The following is a 22,438-nucleotide window of genomic DNA, read 5'->3' on the forward strand; positions in this document are numbered from 1 at the left end:
TTTCCACTTACTCATTATTTGCATAAATAATGGCATTCCCATCATCTCAGCTGCTAATTAGCAAATGCGAGCATAGTAACACTCTGAAATAAGAACAGGTTAAACATTACCCCTCCATACGTCATTCTGAGTGTTGGCATGCCGGTTTAGTTAAAAGAACCATAAAACCATAAAAACGGTTTCATACAGTCTTGTTTCCATGTAACCATGGAACCCGTTGTTAGGTTATGATAAAAACAAATGAGGAAATGACACATTTCATCGCCAGTGTCCAGCTGTCCGATGGGAATTGACAAAGCTAGAAATAAATAAATGAACTATGGTTTTAAGTAAGTGACAGTGAACTGTGGAGAAACATGGACTAATACTACATTGTGAATAGCAGAGGACTAATATGTATTAAAAGAAAAATTCCTTCATAATTCCAATCAAGACAAACTTCCCATCTTGGCAAAATAAACACCATTTTTATTTTCATTTTGTGTTAATATACAGTATCTAGTATCCACAAAAGAATTGTAGGGAGTACTTAGATAGTCTCAGCTTATGCTGTTTGTCACCAAATATACAGAAAATTGCTCCCCAAGTACTTTCTTGTGACAGGCTGAATGTGATTCTCATTATACTACCTTGTCTTAAACCATAAAACAAAAAATATTACTATAGGTCAAAGGAATTAGATTTAATGTAAGCCTGACTGTTGCCAGACGTCTCCCTAACTGCTTCAAGAAATAAGTTTTGGATTTCTGCCATCTCTGTGTGAGATAAAGGCTGTCTGAGGTGAATTCTTTAAGGCAGTATGGATGCCCTTGTGTTCTAATAGCTAATTGTGTTGTTAGCTCTCTGCACAGGAGAACAGAATGTCTCCATATAGCGACCGGGCTCACACACAGGGTTCCTAAATACTTCATTGACAAACTGAATTATGCTTACATAAGCGGTCTTGAAATTACATGTATACCAGTCACTTCCTTATATTGTAAAGTATGTGCAGGTTTTGTTCTTGGAAACAGAACCAACATCATGCCATTAGAGGAAGTTTATGAAATTAATGAACTCACATTAAAGGAAGCTTAATATTAATCATCCAGATTTCACAACTTGAATGTCAACCAAACATAAAAAAAACACCTGCAGTCGTTTGCAGCATTCATTTTTTCTACGCATTAACCTGTAGCCGGTCTTATTCTTCGTGTGTAACCTTTTCGTAAAGTTATGCTAATTGGGATGTGCGGTCCCCTGTACACGATTGGCTCGAATTGAGAAGGCGTGGCATTCCCTCACCTCATTTCCTGTCTCCTGCTCTTACGTCCTGCCTTCTGACTGGCTGACACGTTCCCAGCTCAACTCCTCAACTCCTCGGCCAACTTCTCAGTCGGGGTGGCAGTAAAGTTGTTCGACGTGGATGTCGTTTTTGCTTGGCAGACGTCAATCATTGCGTCAACTCGCAGAAACTAGCATTGTAAATTATTTTATTTAGACAGCATCCACTGGCCCTTAGTAGTTTTGTCTCACCTTTTTGTGTTTGTAACTTACTCTCACCACAACCAACTGGTTTACGTGGGGTCGTAACAACAACATCGTGTTTGACATTTATCCATCTCCGCCAACATGCTGTATGTGCGTTATCACATAGTCTGTCACATACACTGTTGCTGCTGCCACCTTGTGGACTGAGGGTTTGTGGATACAATACAGTCTATGGTCTGGATCCAGAGTGAGATCTTTCCAGTCTGATACAAGAAGAATAGTAATAAGAAGAAAAGACACAGTTGAATGACCTTTGGGAAATTTGTGTCTGCACAGTGTAATTATTTTTCAACACATATCTGTAGCTGGGGCTACATTCATACGTTTTTTCCATTCATTTCATCATGGCGAAACAGGACAGTATAACAGCACTAATAATAGTGGCTAATAATAGGCTACATCAGCAACAGTGTGGGTAGAGAGGGGGCAGATTCACTTTATATCTTTGTCGCACGGAACTTTGTACGGAGCGTGTTCCATGACGAACACAACATGCGCTCGGACTCAAAAACTTTGATGAGCGTTCCCCCTAAATCCGTTAATGCTGTCCCACTGTCAAATCGTCCAGTACACCAGGGCAGACAGTTTGAGTCCTTTATGCACACTTTCCGTTAGACTGTGGTTTCTGTAGACTTGTCTGGGGGAATTACCCACGGCTCATAGCGCTGTGACGTTAAACATGGTTACCAGGGGAAGCCCGGAAGCATAAAAAAGGCAAACAAACAATCACGGAAGGAGCAACCAACCCTTACGCTGCAAGAAAAAAATAAATTTACATGTAAACTGAAAAACCCCCTCAAATTTTATGTTTTCAACAAAGACACCAAACACACTCTTTAGAACTTTTACTCAGTGGAAGACCTCACTTTTTTGCGATAACTTTGAGTGAATAGTATTAATTACTGTCATGTATCAATATAAGGCAGCATCTAGTCAATGAGAACGGCGACTTCACATCCGGGGCAGCGATTGACCAATTAGAGTGCAGGTTACCTTTAATCCCACCCTCTCGTAGTTCGAAATCAACCCTGAAATCCAGCTCGTCTGCAGGTGGGTGTGCTAGCATTAGCTCATTGAAACTGTATTAGTATTATATATCTTAATAACGTTGAATAAGAGTCCTTTCAAAGCAGCCTGGCAAAACCGATATTTTTATGTTCGTACCCGTAGTTGTCTTTAAACATAGGGTTTGTTTATTCCTGGTTTCCCCACTGTAAAAGCTAACTAGCATCGAGAGCTAATCAGCTACCGGTTAACAGATGTTTTTCCTAATACATAATTCTAACTCTTTTTTCCAACCACTGGGTCAGCGCTTTTAACTGAGACAACTATATAAACGCGAACTGAATCCTACTGCACAAGTTTACTGTCCCTTCAAAATCTCGGTGTATGTTAACAGGTCCATAGCTGTGACTATTTCTGCTTTTCCGCATCAACATGAGTGACCCTTGGCAAGAGTGTATGGACCACTGTGTGGAGGTCACCAAAAAGGCTGGGAAGGTAAGGAAGTTGCATTTTTCCTTATATGGCCTGGAAATTAATTTCGAGTAGAAATGCTGTACAACTTTAACCATGCTGTATCAGCAGTAGAATCAGTGTTAGTTTTGTTTCTATTCTGTATTTAGAATTTGTTTAGCCAAGAACTTGGTTGGTATCTAGCCAAAATGGCACTGCAGAATAGTTACATATGTTAGGTTACAGAATAGAGCTATTCACACAATTAAGAAATTCACATTCAGCATATAGAACAATAACATATATTTTAGTATAATTATGTTTTCCTCATGAGACATGTTCTGAATATGTCATTTAAATGCCTGAAAAGAATGTAGTGTTTTACCAAGTTTAGAATAGACTTTACTTATGCTATTTATGCTTGTTTAGATTTTTAGTTCTGTTATATCTGAGTTATGTTACTTTTGTGCAGACTGGGAATTATTATTTGTTGTAGTAATGTGTCATGAATATGATAAAGACAACATGTAAATATCCTTGGGCTTCATAGCTTCCACATAATCATCTCTGACCCATCATTGCCAATGATATGTAACCACAGATGTAGCTAGTCAACCAGGAACAATCCCCTTACTTTGCCGTTGTCGTGTTTCTGACAGGTGATCTGTGAAGCGCTCCAAAAGGACATCGCCGTCATGCAGAAGAGCTCACCGGTTGACCTGGTGACCGAGACAGACCAGAAAGTGGAGCAGCTTATTATATCCTCCATCAAGGAAAAGTATCCCACACACAGGTACTTGACTAGCCAACATGGACATGACTTTATTTATATTGCACATTTTAAAAAGTGCTTCACAGACATAAAAACAAAAAATACACAGTGCAGTTACACATTACAGTAGTTTCAACACAATCAAGAAATGGGGAAAAATATAAAAAATGAATGAGTGTAAGCTATTTTAGGTCATTAATGGTGGAGACTAGAGTTTGTCGGAGGAACATCTGTTCCCTTGAAGACTGGTCCTAGTTTTTATGCAATCTTTAAATGTGTGTTTATTATTTCATGTTTTCCTACTGTTTAATTATAATAATTTTACTTATGTCACTTTATGTCAGTTGTCTAAAATTTGTATTATTAAACAAGTTCATGCTTGTTCTTATCATTAATTCAGCCAGGGTCAGTATGAATACTTATATCATGAGCTAGATGGGGATATAGAAAACAAACAAGCACCAAAAAAAATTATTAGATACCAAAAACCAGGTGTCAATTTGATAATAACTTGGATTTTTAAGATTTTAATTATTCAGTTAAATGTTAATTGTAAATATGAAGATCTAAATGCTGTCAGAAAGCTTACTCTATACTGCCACATGTGAAGTTAAATTTAGATTATTTATGGTGGTTTAAGTTGAATATAGTCATAAATACTGGAATCAGCCTGTCATATAGTCACCTAGTGTAATTGCAGGATGCAACCTATCCCCAGAATGCTCAAATGTCCAAAATTACATAAAAACAGCCTTGCATCCAGGCCAGAGAAAACTGGACTCAAAATAATATCCCTTGCTGTATTATGGACTAATAGAATCAGGTGCACTGGTTTTATTCACTTTATTTGTTGTATCATGACTAAAAACAACCATTTGTTTCTTTTTTGTCTTTGTGATTCTGAAGCTTCATAGGTGAGGAGTCAGTAGCAGCAGGTGCACCGAGTGTTCTGACTGACAATCCCACTTGGATCATCGACCCCATCGATGGCACCACCAACTTTGTCCACAGGTACCGCTCCCTGCGCTTAAAATACTATATAAAGCACTGAGAAACTCAGTACTGATACTGCACTGGATTGGTTTTATCTCTGTCGCTCCTTAACTATTTTTATCTTTTAATTAGGTTCTCTCTTGGATTGTCCTGTCTGTCTGGGATAATTAGTCAATGTAGATGAAACTGAACTGATAATAGAAACTGATTCCTCTGAGCTTTAACCTAGAGGGAGTTCATTAAACAAGTGTTTTATATTGTAAATTGTCTTTGTGCAGGTTCCCGTTTGTGTCTATATCAATTGGCTTCACTGTGAAGAAAGAGGTAGGCTTCTTTGTTTGTGAATCACAAGTAAAAGACACTGAAGTATCTTAATTGTAAGAAACATTAGATAGTAAATGTATTTCTGATCAGCAGCACAGCAGTAGTTTCCTTCTATTTACATGGAAAGCTGTTCTATTTTTAGCCCTGCTCCCACACCACATTAATCACTGCTGTTCTGTGTGCTGCTTCTTGGTCTCAGATAGAGTTTGGGATCGTCTACAGCTGCATTGAGGACAAAATGTACACAGCACGGAAAGGGAAAGGAGCATTCTGCAATGGAGTCCCTATCAAAGTGTCTGGGCAAGAAGGTGAATATTGACAAACACATCAGGCCTCTGTGTTGCAGTTTTTAAGAAATCCACCAGGTGGAGGCAAAACCACAGCAATGAAAGCTCTGCACAGTGAAATATCAGAGGCAGGAGTTCTATATTACACACTATGATTTCTGTGTTTCTCTAACCTGACTATTTTTCTGTGTAGTAGTAAACAAGTTGACATTGGTGGAATGATAGTGATAATATTTTATTCTGTTTTCAATCCAAGATGTTAGCCAGTCGCTGGTACTGACAGAAATGGGCTTCAAGAAGGATCCAGAGCAATTCAAAACAATGCTGGCAAACATCAAGACCATCCTCACCATTCCTGTGCATGGGTAAGTATGAGCTTATTAATAAGTTATAATTCATAACATATCAGTCCTGGTTGATTCAGTGATAGCTGTGGTTACAGCAGTTGGGGTTAAACACTACAGCAAGCTCTCGTTGAGTTGCTGTTTTGTCAGTAATACAGCTGAAGAGCAACAAGTGTATCTGTTCACAGCACAAGTAGAGAAACTCATTATGTTTTAACCATCATGGTATGAACAACCACAATCTGAATTTATGCTTCACATCAGTACCTCTTCACATAACAGCAAGTCTGTAGCTCTGTAGCATGATTCAACTGTGGTGGCTCCTGTTTGTTGTATTATTTCTTTTAAAAATGTAGAAATTGTCCGTTGATGAAAAAACAATTTTCATCATTGATTAATCTGAGAAATGCCTTTCGTAGCAGCCAATGTGACATCATCGTATATCTTTGTACAGTCCATCCCACAGAGATATTCAGTTTACAATGATATAAAACTGAGAAAAGCATAAAACCCTCCTTGGTATTGGAGAAACTGGAGCCAAAAACATGTTTGTTTTTTTTATTTGCTTGAAAAATAAAAATGACCCTGTGGATTTGTTACTTACTTTCACTTACTTCTGTGATAAACACATGTTTTTTATGACTGCTTCACAATAAAAGTCACCCTGTGTCTTGCCAGTTGAATGGAATGCTTTTAATGTGAAGCAGCAGCAGTATGAAAGTTTTGTTTGCATTTTCAGTATTTAACACAGCTCTGATATGGCTATAGGGGACTGAAGGTAAACAGAACAGGCTGATATCAATGAGAAAGAAAGAAATGGTAACGCTGGTTAACACACATGCATAATTTCCTGAGAATCCCTCTTTGAATCCAGCACAAGAATGGCAGACTCTGCCACTGACTATTGAAAGTACCACATACAAGGGCATCTCAGTGACCTAATAGTTGAGGCGCGTGTTTAATTCCTGGCCGGAGAACCCTTGTTGTATGTCTCCACCACATTTCCTGCCTGCGTATCTGCTGCCACGAACAAATAAAATCAAAACTACCAAACATAATTTTATTTTTGGACAAAGATGCCAAAAAATGAAAAAAAAAAAAAAAATCCACTAAGACACACTAAACCTTTACTAAACCATACGGAATTCACGTGCAGTCAAATGCAGCGCAAACATCCCATTTCCATCTACAGAGTCCGTTCCCCGGGCAGTGCAGCTGTCAACATGTGTCTTGTAGCGTGCGGTTCGGCTGACGCTTACTACCACATGGGCATCCATTGCTGGGACATGGCTGGAGGGGCGGCGGTTGTTACTGAAGCTGGAGGAGTTATCATGGACATTTCAGGTGAGTCACTGAGAAAATGTGAGCACTTCAAACACCACTTCTGCTAAACCTTTCAAAGGCTGCTGACACACTGGATGAAATGATAATGATGGGCAGCAGGGTGATTGACTGGTGGGAAAAAAACTGCAGTATTGCTGTAGGAGATTGCTTTATAGAACAAAACAAAGAGAGTGGGCTGCTGTTCTTTCAGTGCAAACACAACAGAAGTTATTAACGTTTATGAATTATTTAGTGTTACTAATTCTCATTGGTTTTTATCTCTCTTTCTGCACATAAATGGCTGTGAAACAGTCATAGATGAGGAGAAGGCAGGGACTGGCTTTGTGCTTAAAATAGGAAGCAGCAGGATTTGAAAAATTTGATGTTTGCACAACACTACCACTGACATAACAGCTTGCTTAAGATTTAGGATGCTAAAGAAGCTGTACCGTACCGTACAAGTGTTTGCCAAGTCAAAGCTGTACTGTTGACTGTAGCAGTGCTATTAAAAGAGTAACCATGCCCTCAATTACTGCAGAGATACCCCTTTCTGTGTATTTAAAATGTAGAATAATAGAGGGCATGTAGGTGGTGGAGTAAATGTGTAGGAGTGACTTTTGAGGCACTTTGATCTCAGAGGGAATGTGAAATGAAAGCTGTGTCCACAACATCACCTGCCTCTTTATTACAGTAAATTTTACTTATTATTTTCTCTTTTAACCAGGTGGGCCGTTTGATCTGATGTCTCGGAGGCTGATCGTGGCCAGCAGCAGAGCGATAGCGGAGCGCATCGCGAAGGAGATAACAGAATATCACGTTGGCAGAGACGACACAGATGACCAGTAAACTTCCACACACTCCTCAGTGAAACGTCATTTAAACACTCAGCTGTTTGGTATATAACAGGTCAGGATTCTGTCTTTGCCTTAAAAGCCAAAATGATAAACTTACCTCTGAGGAGGACCAGTTGAGGGAGTTTTTTCAATATTCAGCGCTTAGTCTCTTAGTAATTAATTGTCATATGTTTGCTCTTCACTCTTGGTTCTTTTGTGACTTATTTGGGCAGTAATGACATGATTAATAATAAGGAAGATGTGATTGAGCAATCCATGTGTCATAATATACTCTTGTTTTTATGTTCTAATCACACAGCCATTTTTTAATTTATATATATATATATATATATATATGAATGATGCAGCCACAACAAGAGCAAGGAACTTATTGATAAAATACCTCACTGCAGCACTTATATAGTAATTTTAGAAGAAATGTGTTTGTTCAGGGCTTGACCAATAATATTGCTTTCCATCCATACAGTCATTCACACAGTATTTCATTGCCATCACTAGTTTGCACTATAAAAGATATGTACACCAAACACTGTGTACATATAACTACTGTACTGTATAATTGCTTCAAGTCCAAACTGAAATATACTGTTGGTGTTCTTAATGTGTGCAGTATGTTTAAAAGTGTTTTTGAAATAATGTAATGAAAGCAACAAATTAAAAAAAAAAGCCCTATAAATATCTCTTGCTTCCTCTCAGCCTCTCTGACTCACCACAGGTGAATAAATTCATGTCATTAAAACACTGCAGAGACAGGTGTCAGCATGCATGGACACGTTAGCTGTACCCATGCACTAAAGACAATAACTGGCAACAGAGCTAAAGCCTGAGCATGAGCATTTGTGTAGAAAAAATGCTGACATTTGGTTTCCTTGACTAGGGAGTTTGTTGTCATGACTTCTTCCCTGTGAAATAAACACACAACCCAGAAAAATTTTTTACAACAATGAGATGTGTTAAGACACAGCGTCAGTTCAGACATTCCTGTAAAATTCTGCTTCTCAAAAAAAAAAGAAAAAAAGCTGCCATGCCATCTCATATGTTACCAAGCCTCAACTCTTTGAGAATGGAAAATCCCCCTGCATTCAATCTCCTGCAAGGCTCCTAAACATCCTGACATCAGCCTGTATCAGACACGTGTTCAGTGATAAATAAATGTCCATATTCGCTTTTACCTAGAAAAATGCTAAACTGTCTTTTCTCCTTATAAAGTCTATAAAGTAAAAAATGTTTCTTGTGAAAAACAGGAAACCAAATAAACAGAAAACAGGCCTCTGACACATCATAAAACACTAGGAAAAAAACCACTGACTGCTACCGTAGTGATTTAGTAGAGAGATAAAAGCATTCACAGCCATTACACCATGTAAAATCTCCGCTGCATTTCCCCTGCCCTTTCAGTCAGTGCTATAGATGCTGCACATGCAGAGCGGTGGACTGCCCCCCTGGGCTGATGTGCTCTATGAAATAGCCCCAATTTTTGCTCTCCATGGACTATTGTCTCGTTTTTTTCCCAGCTTGCGTTTGCTGATGACTAACAAATGGTTTTAAAACACTTTACTTGAGCAAACCAAGCTCTTCTATGATGCAGCCCCCTCCACAGAAATCAATGGTCCATGTTAGTCTGCAGCAGGGGGTTCAGACGTAATCACCACTGTTGGGATTGATTTCCAGAGTCAGCCAACTCAAAGCCAAGTCCTTTTCTGTCAACACCACCTTTAGACCAACAGCTGCTCAACAAATCTTTTCATCATTTAGATTTCCTTTGATTTTCGATGTTATTTGCCTTGTTTACAGACTCATTAATGGCACTAAGAGCCAAGTCCTCATACCTTTACTGTATGTCCTGGTTGCCATTAAGGAAGTACCAACCATTGTTCTTTAGAAAACTGGTAAGGCTGTGTTTCCTGCCATATCACAGAAATGTGCCCCTGGAGATTAGAGAGGCTCTGTTGATATTTCTGAACAGCTTTAGTTAGGCCTGATTTAGAATTTCTGTTTTTTTCTTTATTTCAGTTACATTATTTCTCATTGTGCTCTGCATATGTATTGTCACTTCATGTATATTTCATGTATATTTTTAGACAAGGTTCTCTCACCTCTGCTATAGAGAGAGGGGGTATTGGAGGCAGCCTGCCTTTCAGACCACAAGTATAGATTGGACAAAGATATGAGAATGTCAAGTTCTCACTTGAATTAAACTCTAATCAGCTCATGAAGTGGATTTTCATGGAGTGGATCTAGACTTAAATGACCTCTAAGACTTCCATCCAAATTTCCAAGTATTGAATTCCACAGCTTATTGTATTTTCACCATGTCAGTCCTTAAGTCATTAATATTTCGAGTAAAGAGTGGAGTTGAAGATTTAGAATACGTCTTGGACTTTTAATCATCCATCCAAGTCATTATGATAATTTAATACCCAACCTGTATACTACATTAAAGGGGTAAATTGTTAGCTTTATCTGCCACCGAATGTGGTTTCTTGCTGGGAGTGGGTGGTGGTGATGGTTGCTTGTCAAGAGCCTCATCGTTGTCTTTACAATACAAGAGGTTAGAATACGTCCTCTGAGCAGTGTTACTTTTTCACTGCAGTCTGGGTGCTACGAAGAGATCTATCAGAAAGCCTCAGCTGTACTTTGTGTTTATTGCTAAGTAGCATGTTAGCATGATAACCATAGTTTAGCACATTAGCATGGTCACGTGCTAAACTAAGGTGGTAAACATTCTAAACATAACCTAAAACCCAACATATTTGCATTGTCATTGTGAGCATTTTAGCGTGCTGACTTTAGCATTTAGCTCAAAGCACCTTTGTGCCTAATTACAGCCTCATATAACTGGTCGAGTATCTATAAATTCTTGTCAGATAATATAGCTCAAAAGGGCCTTGGTGACTAGATAAAACCTGTCTGAAGCTGCTGCTCGTCTTTCAGGATGCACTACTGACCTTCAGCAACTTCAGCATCATGGCAGGCCTCAGTTACAGCTATGATTCCAGGGAACCAAACATCCCAAACATCAGTCACTCCGGATAAATTATTCATAACAGACCTGCCAGGGAGACAGCAGGACTGATGTATTTGTTTTGCTTGTCCTATCACTTCTCTCTGCCTGTCTCCCAACATCTTTTAGAGAGCGTCTTATATTTTACTGCACAACTGGGACAACAGGGTGACAACTGCTCTCCTGCTGGTCCCAGTCAAACAAAACTTTCAACAAATCCCCCCTCCACGATACCCCATACTGATCTGTTAAATTCAGCAGAGGTCTGTTTATTTTAGCTGCACAGCTTGTGCATCTGATTCCTAGCAAATCCAGGAACTAATGTAATACGATGACAGCGTTGTTTGCCAGCTTTATCACTGTTTAACAAAACTATTAGCATATGAATATTGATACCAGGTAACTAACTTGCTTTGAAAAGATCTGATGTGAAACATTTGCTTTAGTGCTCATCCTGTCACTCTTTTAAGAAACACGCTTAGGACATTTCAACACACATAGATTTGAGTTATGCAAGGTGTGGCGGTGATGAACATCATGTCTGAACGAGCCCTGGACAAACACTCTTTTTTTTTTTTTTTTTTTTTTTTTTTTTTCCCTCAACAGAGACAGAGGTATCACACAGTGTATAACCTATTGTATTATTTTCTTTAAATTATTATCTTTTCAGGAACCAAAAATCAGAAAGAAACTCACTCATGGTTTACCTGGGTCAAATGTTGTTGCCTTCATGTATGTGTAATCTGATTTGGAACATTTAAATGAGCCACAAATCACCATGATCATTACATTTAATGCCGTAAATGAATAGGAAACACATTGTCATCATTGGATATGACTTCCTGCGAGACAATTGTCATGGTTTCATGATAAGTCGTTGGAGTATTCGGATAGTAGTCTTTTACGTTACTGTAAACTGTATCTCTGGGAGTGGTATTGTAGATATAAGTACACTTTATTGCATATTTTAAGGGTTGAGTAGCTGCTGTGAATTTGGCAGCCTTTTTAGCACTATCATAATATTGGCATTTGATATTTCTATGCTGCAGTATCTCCTTTTATAGAAGAGAAGAATTAATTTTCGTGGAATTTACCTCACCTTCACCTGTGTTATGATAACTGCATGTCTTTACCTGTCAAAACAGTCACTATTGCAGGAAAGATGGATACACACTTGAACGTGTAAATCTAGAAACACATGCATCTAGATCTGTGTGTCTGCAGTATATACTTTCACTGATATTGTCAAGATTTTATCCAACTTTCAGGAGGCACAGCGAGAAAATGGGCATGCATGCACACATAATTTACGCTGACTCACCAGGGGACCTTTCAAAGTATTTTCCACCAGTGGAATACAATAAAAGAACACAAAGGGAAAGCTCAATAGCAGGGAAACTGTCAGGAAATATAAAACTGGCAGGAGCTTTGATTGTCATGCCAAATCCCATGTTGAAATGAAGTCAGGAGCTGGAATGTACTCTTTGATTTCTCCAAAAAACGTAAGAGTTTTACCTCAGAAAACTTGATTTATGAGGTCAGTGTGCTGTCAGCTACACTAAGAGGATGGAATTTCTCCGGTGCATAGTTAGGCATTTAATTACTAGTCATGTCAGCTGGTGGATGTACATATGTGAGATAGACCCAGCAGGGTGTGTCTTCATGTGGCACCTCCACATTGTTCACTGAAGTCGTCACAAAAATTGCAGACAAAAACAGACAAAAAATTTCCACTCACTTAATGCAACCACTGTGCAGTAAATGCAGCATCATGTTATTGCAGGTCTACCTTTATGAGAACTACATTTTTTTTCTTCGGGTTGCTATGAGGAAACGTGTGGGCGGTGCCAGTACTTTTCCCACTCTGTCATGCCAGCTTTTAGGGTTTCATCACCTTGACACTGAGGCAACTTAAAGTCAGGTTTTTCAAAAGAAGCTGCACTAGCAGAGCTACCTTTGACAACACCACCTGACTTCACAAGGTAAGTTTTTCTTTCTTTTCAGTAGTGCATGAATTACATGTGTGTGTGTGCATAAAAGGTGTGCAGGTGTGTGCTTATTATCAGAGCAGATGGATCATTGTCTGACACCTCTTTTTTGTAATTTTTTGTTATCATTATTTCATGTATCTCCAAAAACTCTTTAAGCAGGCTGGATTTGTCATAAAGCAGACCCTACTCCAAGACATAAGATAGATTTATAGAACAGAGATAATTCAGATAAAGATTGGTAGTAAGACATAAAGTTCAGTGGGTATAGGGGCAGTGTCTTATCCTCTCTCTGCAGATGAGCAAACATACTGTCTGTACTGTCTGTAAACACTGAAACCAGTTTTACCTTGAGTAGTTTTGACCATGATATAATCTTTCCAGTAAGAGTAAGATTTAAAGATGTGAACTTGACTGAATTGTTCATAGTTTATGAGAATCTAGTATGAGGTCTTAGTCAACAAACACTAAATGTGGTTTCAATCAGGGTTAGTGTGTTAATAACACAGCAGTTTACACAGATGCATAATACAAGTTTTCAGTTGTACCCCCCACTTTTGAAACCTATACCTTTAGCAATACCACCATTTCTTAATCGCTATGACTTTCAAGTTGAAAACTTGCGGCTTGAGGTCGTAATTTAGAAAACTGCAGGACAGATGGATGCCAGCTGCAGGGGAAATGTTACATAACTTATTGTTTTGTAAGAGATGTGTGCTCACACAAGTTATCAGTATTGTTTTGCTGGCCTCAGGAAAGGGATGTCAGCATTAACACCTTCTCTGACAGACTGATTTTAGCTTCTAACTGTTGTATGTTTAATTAAGTGGCACGTCATTGTGTGGTTGTATGAATTACATATTTACACCTTTATGCCTTTAATGCATTTTTACTATAATGTTGTTTTTTTTAATTTCTCTTCAGCTAGAAGTAGAAGAAAATGGACGACCCATGGCAGAAGGCTTATGACTTTGCAGTTGAAGTGGCAAGAAAAGCTGGGGCGGTATGTCTGAGCTTCTAAATCTATTTCTCCTCTTAGTGTCTGCAGCATAAAGTTTGTTTCCATCCACCTGTATTTATGCACATTTTCACTGTGCACTACATTTGGATGAATGCCTGACTTTAGGGTAAAACTTGAGTTATGAAATATGGCTTATTTTAACCTTTAAGATCTTAATAATTCTAAGTTTATGAAGCAGAGTAAGCATGTGCTGACGGTATTCGATTTCTTTCTAGGAAATTAGGAAAGCTGGGGAGAGTGAAATAAGGGTCATGACGAAAAGCTCCACTGTGGACCTTGTCACTAAGACTGATGAGAGAGTGGAGAAAATCATCATTGGGTCTCTTAAAGAGGAATTTGGAGAAGGCACACACTGGTGAGACATACTGCCGTGCACACACACACCTATGTACAATATGATTCTATATGCTTCTACTATTTGTAACAAAAGCACAATATTGCTCAGGCTTGATATTGCTCATTGGTTCATTAGTTTTTCTGTGCTACAGTTTCATTGGGGAGGAGTCTGTCGCAAAGGGGGAGACATGTGTCTTAACTGATAAACCCACATGGATCATAGACCCAGTGGATGGCACCACAAACTTTGTACATGGGTAATACATCACTCTTACCAAAGCACAATTTATTTTCCCAATTCAAACCAAACTTTTTTTTATTTTATATTTTTTCCTTACCCACCCAAACTCACACAAACTCTCAGTTATTATAGTATTATCAACCTTCTCAGCTATCTCTTAGCCTAAAAGTGCAAACTTCCTCCAATGTCGAACTATTCCTTCAAGGATTTTTCTTAACCATCATTTTTTAAACATTTCTTAAATACCTGTAAATACAGCTACATAATAACATACCCTGATACTTTCACAGATTCCCATTTGTGGCTGTGTCAATTGCCTTCGCTGTCAATAAGGAGGTATGTAAAATCAAACAAGAAAGAATTTTACAGTTAAGAAAAAAGTATTTTATCCATACTTAGTACATGAAAGACGAAAATAATCCTCTATTTTCAGTTGGAGTTTGGTGTGGTGTACAGCTGCTTGGAAGACAAGATGTATAAAGCAAGGAGGGGGAAGGGAGCTTTCTGCAATGACGAACCAATTCAGGTGTCTGATGTAAAAGGTAATAGTCAAGCAGTACCAAAAGTATACACTATACTACTACACACCTACAGTAATCACACACTCCAAGGTTAATATTTTCTAAGAACAAATTAGTAAAGGACTCAAGCAGAATCCTTGTGTATATGTGAATGTGTGTGTGTGTGTGTACCTTTACTTCACACCTGTAATGGCACATAATGGTAACTCTTTTGACATGCTGTTATTATAGATATCAACAAGTCCATTATCATCTCTGAGCATGGAACTGACAGGAGCCCAGAAAAAGTAACCAAAATCTTCTCTACCATGCAGAAGATCCTCTGCATCCCTGTGCATGGGTAAGTCTTGCACTGTATGCAATGAGTCCCTTTTATATTGTCTATTCCCTTTCAAAGCCAAAATTGTGATTCCTATGATATCTGCAAAAACTACAGAATACAGCTAAGAACCAAGCCAAAAGTAGTACAGGCTGCAGTACTTAAGTAGGGAAATCTTTGGTCTTTATATATTTATCTGCCGCACTTCACCACTGCACTCTCTGTAACACAGAAACAATGCAATGCAATACAATGAGAGCTAGCCCATGAGCCTTAGCTAAAGTTAAAACAAAACTGTTTATGTCAATTTTGATAAACTTGAAACTAAATGATGCATAATGTTAGCCTCATTCAATCAATATATAGATTGTTCATCATATATATATATGTATGTATATATATATACACAAAATTGCAAAATTATCTTGCAAAACAGTTACTGTACTGTAAGAAAAGTAATTGTATTTCCTTAAATAGATATAGGCAAAAAAAGTACATTTTGTTTGTAGATGCTAGATAGATACAGTTGTTCTTGCTTTCCATGAGGATATTATCTGAATTCAGAGTGCAGTATTTGCATTTTAGGCATTGTATAGGTGCTATGACAGCCTGACAAACTTAAACCAGTTTTCTGTACTTCACAGTGGTTGCAGTTTGCTGTAATCATAGGGCAGTGTAGCTGTTTAAATTCATTCATCTGCAACTGATCTGCCCTGACAGCCTCCGTGGATCTGGGACAGCTGCCACTAACATGTGTCTGGTGGCGACAGGGGCAGTGGAGGCCTTCTTTGAGATTGGGATCCACTGCTGGGACATTGCTGCTGGTGCAGTGATAGTCAGAGAAGCTGGTGGAATACTACTGGATGTTGATGGTGTGTATGCTTTCAGATCTGATTATCACCTGATTATGTAGCATCAAAACTGATTGCAAAGTTTTACAAAATAAATGAATGAGAATTAGGGGATACTGTGGCTAAAAGTAGGATTTACTTTTTGAAAATAGAGTGCAGGTGAAACCCCTCTTAACTAAGGCTTTGTTTGACAATTTAGGGGGACCATTCGATTTGATGTCCCGAAGGATGGTTTCAGCAAACAATGACATTATTGCAAAGAGGATCATCAAAGAAATTGAAGCATTCCCAGTGACGAGGGACGATGCTCCAATACAGAAGAAATGAGGAGATTCATAGACCCTGTTTGCACTGAATTCCCAAATGCATTGCAAAAAAAGTAGTAAGTGCAGTCTGTTGCTTTGTATGTGTCCAAATAAAGGTATTGTGCTGTAATCACCACTGATAATCTTTATTTACATGCTGGATGTGTTTCATTGCCTGCACGTTTTGCATCCAGAGGAAATAATTTCAGCTCAGCTAAAGTGACCTTGAGGTTAGATCTGATTACTCCTCTGTGATTCATCAATCAAAAATATTGATTCAAGTGGGAAACAGCCCTAATTTTGCACTTAGCTTTTTTGAATACTAGTATTTTTTTACACCTGTCTTGAGATGTGGCTGTCCATGGATACCTTTGATCTTAGATTATAAATGAAATATTCAGATTGTAAATTCACATACGTAGACATTTGGAGTAATTTGACACAGTTTTCAACTCTACCACCACAGCAGACTGCAGGAGAAGCCAGCCCAGTCTGATACTGATGGTTATTTTGACTGGATTTCCAATCAGTGAATTTATTTCTCCTCCCGTCTCATGTGACTCTAATGTGTAATTATCTGATGGAAATGAGAGAAATTCTGCCGGGGTGATTACCCTCATTAGAGGCAACAGTCCTCAGCGCTGGGTTAAGTCAATGCTGAAGTCACTTTATAAACACTGGCCCTGTCAAGTGTCATTTAATTTACTTACAGTTAACATCACCCCATTGCCTGAGAGCTTCTACTTCAACATTATTGCTGTTTACACAATTTATTATACTCATATTAAAATTCACCACTAGAGGTCAGTAATGCATCAGCAAATAGATGGGATTTTCAGGCTGCTCTTATTTTACTTTAGTGGTTGAACTTACACTATTTCATATAATTATTTAAATAGACATAGTTACGTATGTTAGTAGAAAGTGGCTCTGAAGTATCTCTATGCTTTATGTCCACGTTTTCTTGCTTCCATTTGGGGAAGAATTGATCCCACTCAAGAGATGGGATCATTTCTCTTCTTTCTCATACTTCTGATCTGTAAATTAACAACTGGCTTTGAGATCAGTCACAAATGAATAATACAGTGTGGAGGAGCCAGCTGAAAGTGAAAACTAACAGCCGCAGCAACAACACAAACAGCAAAACAGCAGGAACAACAACGAGAGCGGCAGCAACAACAGCAGGAGGCTGGGTGGTGGGGTGGAGGAGTCTATGAACGTGTTTGAACTGGTGCCTTTGAAACATAAATAACTGTAATCTCTGCATATGATTATACTAATATACATCTGCCACTGCTGTAGTGTATACATAGGTGTGTGATGTTCCATTAGAGATTCTGTTTGTCTGTTTTTCAAATGGCAAAATCTAATTTCCCTGTACTTTTCAGTATCAGATGTGCGATGCGAGGTTTTTTTTTTTTTTACAACACAGGGCTGAATGGAGTGAGATTATGTGTTGCAGTAGAGCAGGGCAGATAATAGTTGCAAATACAGTACATCTTAACATTTGCTTGAACTTGCCCGAAGTGCCAGATGACTGGAATTTGCCTTGTAGGACAATACAGTAAATGCCATGGAGGTCAGACAACCACACACAAGCTCATAAAAGTCAATTTAGCATATTTACTTGAAACTATCAGTTTTTTCCCCTCCCATTTCATAATGCAGGAACATTTGAACAATTGGTAATTATAGTTCTACCTCTAAGTTGAATTCACTAATATTTGTTGCTTTGTGTTGTGATCTTTTGATTCTTTGAGTCTACACAGTAAATCTGCATTTTACCTTGAGACCTTTGTGTAATTTTGAAGCGTACAGTTACAGTAAATTGAGTTTTATTAGCTCTCAATTAGAAGGCCATGGGAGACCTGAAAGAACAGGACAGTGTGGAAACAACATCGCTTTGTTGAAGTCAAATCTGATTCAAGTAACAGTTTTCCTGACTCAATTAATCATCGACAGATTATGAGACAACAGGCCTCTGGGCACAGACTCTTTTAGGTGATTTTGCGTCTCTATTTAGTAATTTTGAGACCTATTTTTACTCATCTGGTGTCTCTGTGGTCGTTTAGCATCTCTTTGTTGCCATTTTGTGTCAAGTCAACCACGCTTTGTGTCTTTTTAGTCTCTTTGTGATTGTTTTGCATCTATTTTTATTAGTTTTGGGGTCGTTCTGGCTGCCTTTGTAGTTGTTAGATTGATTGATGAAATATTAACAGTCACCTATAGTAAGTAAGAATGTGTTAAGATAACTACTTGAGACTTTTATTTTGGTAACAGTTAGTGGCTTCCTAAAGTGAAACAGGTTAGCACTATAATATAACATAGGACTTCTCACAGTCAAACAGTATGTGCTGATGAAGGTAATGAGATTTGGCTGAAAGCTCTGAGGGAAATGTACCAAGTGGAAACAGTATTTAGAAACAGTCAATAAATGTTTAATAACACACTCTAAGTACTTACTCGTGTGTTAATCATACCATGTATCATGTATTAAATATGACTGTAGATTATGTTAAACTAGATTATATATATATATATATATAGATAGTTATATAGATGCCTCATAGGAAAAGCTGTATTTTAACAAATTAATCAATGGACGTTGAACAGAACAAAATCCTCATATCTTCTTAAAACTCTATTATAGTATGTGTCTTAATACTGCTGTTAAATGCTTAATAATGGCACATCGAAACTTAAGTTCTTGCACCTTTTAAAAGGCAAACAGAGAATAAGACAAAGGTTTAACTCCTGGGCACATCTACCCAGATACAGTGATGTGACAGGTCCACAAGCTGAAACACACAATACAGTACAGAGGTGTATTATTGCTGTACTTTCTGTCAGAAGAACCAGTGTTTGGAGAGCCTCACGATAAGACAGCTGATAGGGAGGTGGGTTATAGTTCTCTGCAGTTATAGATGCATTGTGGTATATAGAGGCCAGGGGTGCAATCTAAGGAGTTAACATGGAAACATAATAACCAACCTTTATGGTTGTACAAAACATCCAGATTGTCTTAACAGTATTTACATCTGACATGAGACTGAGTATTTGTATGTGTAGAGCATCAGGTTTTCAATGGCTAATTAGAACAGTGTTAGCACAGAAATAAAACAGCAGGTATAAGGCAACTAAAGAGTAGTGAAAATGAGTTTCTCACCCAAAGGACCTATCTACTGCAAATTCAAGATGCTTAAAAACACACATACAAAAATGTGATCACATCTAATAGAAGCTCAACACAAACCCAAACAGGCTCTTAACAGTACTCACCATCTGTTTATCCACAGAAAGCTTGTGTCCATTGCCTTTCCAGTTCAAAATCACTTCAGAAAATCTTATATTAACAACAAATAGATTCTTAAGTATCCCATTCATAACTCCCAGTGACCAGTTCATTTTTATTAAGAGAATTGAAAAGCATTCAATAGGAAATATGGGAAGGCACAGTCTCTACCAAGATTAGTCCAAGTGAATTTGTAGGTGTTTTGGTTCCCCGACTGAAGGTGCAGTTTGTGTGTCTCGTGTAATCAGGTGATTTTTCAGCTCCTTTCAGGTCCTGTCAGATTCAATCATAATCTTGGATGTAACCCCAGACCTGGAGCAGCCCAGAACCCAAATATATGCAATTTACTAAACACAAAATTCTAACATTTGAAAAGCTGGAATGATGAATTGACTATGCATTTTAGGTCTATACTCTTCATGCACCAATGTTACAGTTGCCTCTGCATTGACCATCATGACAAATGACGCTTTATAGATCCTCCATCATTTTTCATTATAGTGGTAGTGCTCCATTGAAGGAGGATTTTGTGCAGGTGTTTTTTAAAGAGGCAAACTGGCAAAAAACAGAAGAGGTGGTGGCTGGTGGAGGAGCTTGTCGATGGTCAAAAAAAGTTACTGTTAGCTGGTAATAACACCACGTAGGCTGTAGCTATGTGACAAAAAAGAACCTTTTATTCACATGAAAAGTACAGAAAATGTAAAAATCAAATCATTCTAGCCTCTAGATTTTTGGTCAGGCAGGATCATTTTAATCTTGAAGTAATATTATTCAAAAAGCTTTCCTTTCATCTTCATGGAAAGGAGAAAGCAGTCATTCAGTCTGTAGAAATTTTACATGAAGTTAGAGTTAGATTATGATATACATACATATATTCTAAAATCAATAGGACAGAGTATATACTGTATATTATACTATACGATCAATAGTGAGTGGAGGGTAGGAGAGCAAAGCAATGGTCTAAGATAGCATTGCCGCTTGATTTCCTAATTAATGAAATTGAACAGAGAGCAAGAGAGAGGCCATCACAACCAGAAAACCCCCCAGATATCCTCTAAGAGTCCACCTTTTCTGGTTCAATAGAGCCAGAAACAAAGCTGGCTGCAGGAGATTGAGTCTGCAGATCCTGTGGGTCCAGCATAAAACCACAGTAAACAACAATGGCCATAATCAAAATGGAAAATGCAGGAACCCTTTAATTTGTGCTTGTTACCATTAGCTGTCATCATTAGGTAACAGAGGCCTGCGGTTGTTTTTGAATACATGACAAAAGCACTGTACATCAAGTAATATACAGAACAGTTCAGCTCCCTTTGGTGATTTGCAAGGATTATTACTGTGCACATATCACAGTAAGCTCTACTTCCGTCACTGCTTCTGTCTGTGCTTTTTCCTCTGACTTTTTGTCAGTCAGTCTAAGTCATGTTATGCAAAACATCTGAAGCAAAGCCAAAGAAATTAGTTTGTCCTGGCCAGCAGCCATATTGACTTGTGGGCTTCCCAGTCCCAGTTGTTTTTGATGCACTATTACGCTAATATAAAAGTTGAGACACATTTCATCAAAGCATGTACTGAACTTATGCTTCCTATCTGGAACGGATCGATGTTCATAACCCTCCTTGAGGAAATGAGGGAACGGTCCGGACATTGTAATGAAATCTAAAACTGAAAGTTTTATGAGATGCAACGTGTGAGTGGGTGTCTATCAAAAGCTGCTCAAAAGTGGTGAATCAATAGGGATATTAACGTCAAACTCACACACAGATATAGACAAAATCAATGATGATAATCCTAAGTAATAGCCCTTGAAGCCTTTCTTACATTTATTTTAACAGATTTTTTGTCCCTGGGAGGTTTCCTTGACATATTAATTGCTTGCCTAAGTGCTCTATTTTCTGAGCACTTTGATTAATCTTCTTTGTCTTCTCTGTCCATCATTATTGATCTATTAAACACACACTTAATCTTTGCTTTTTACAAAACCTAGATTTAATCACATCTGCTGATGCTGTACTTCTAAGTGAGCACATTTTTTGCACCATCCTTCCATACCAACCACTTGTCACCTGTCTGTATGTGTTACAGTCTAAGAAGTTTTTAAGTGCGAGCACAGCAGTATGTGCATGTATGTACATCCTCTCTGTAAATTAGCCTCCTCCAGGAGTATGGTGCTCCTGTAATGCACAGGTCTACCACCACCGGTCTCTCAGTGTCATTCAAGATGTTTGAAATGCGAGGATGAGGAATCAATATCCCTGCCTGGTGCCTGTGTAGGCGTTAGCAATTAGCAGTTACAGCCGTAGACCAGTGGCAGATGGATCAAACTGCAGTGGGGGAAGGTTTCCTATTAGTTGCTAATTTGACAAATAACCATGCAAAATGTGCCAGCCTCACCTCACACTTTGGCACTTTTAATTGACGGGAGTGGTGGATTTCACAAAAGTTTTGAACTGTAAATGGACGAATTAAACAAGTAGTCTGGTGATATTCTATATTTATTTTGGACCAAAATCAACAATGAATTGATCCAACAAATAAGTAGCTGTCAGAGTAGCCAAAGCCTGACATCACATATTCCTGTGTGTCATAGAGCTCTATTTTTGGCCAAAACTCAGTGAACAGCCCCACTGCACTGGCTAACGTCCTCCTTTTAATACAATACCCAATGGACATGGGCA

At 38.3% G+C, this 22,438-nt stretch overlaps 2 protein-coding genes across 2 annotated transcripts; both read left to right on the forward strand.

Moving 5' to 3' along the window:
• Positions 1-2,477: 2,477 nt before the first annotated feature.
• Positions 2,478-13,878, forward strand: LOC108900038 (inositol monophosphatase 1). Its single transcript, XM_018700843.2, has 10 exons — positions 2,478-2,580; positions 2,930-3,030; positions 3,645-3,778; positions 4,664-4,768; positions 5,029-5,074; positions 5,274-5,382; positions 5,618-5,726; positions 6,898-7,049; positions 7,753-12,868; positions 13,803-13,878. Exons 2-9 carry the CDS (start codon positions 2,968-2,970, stop codon positions 7,872-7,874), a joined length of 840 nt encoding a protein of 279 aa, XP_018556359.1. The 5' UTR covers positions 2,478-2,580; positions 2,930-2,967; the 3' UTR covers positions 7,875-12,868; positions 13,803-13,878.
• LOC108900039 (inositol monophosphatase 1) lies at positions 12,798-16,598 on the forward strand. Its single transcript, XM_018700844.2, has 9 exons — positions 12,798-12,868; positions 13,799-13,877; positions 14,111-14,250; positions 14,384-14,488; positions 14,763-14,808; positions 14,906-15,014; positions 15,225-15,333; positions 16,033-16,184; positions 16,363-16,598. The coding sequence occupies exons 2-9, from the start codon at positions 13,815-13,817 to the stop codon at positions 16,488-16,490; spliced, it is 852 nt and encodes a 283-aa protein (XP_018556360.1). The 5' UTR covers positions 12,798-12,868; positions 13,799-13,814; the 3' UTR covers positions 16,491-16,598.
• Positions 16,599-22,438: the final 5,840 nt, after the last annotated feature.

Source organism: Lates calcarifer, linkage group LG24, assembly GCF_001640805.2.
Source record: "Lates calcarifer isolate ASB-BC8 linkage group LG24, TLL_Latcal_v3, whole genome shotgun sequence".
Taxonomy (NCBI): Eukaryota; Metazoa; Chordata; class Actinopteri; family Centropomidae; genus Lates; species Lates calcarifer.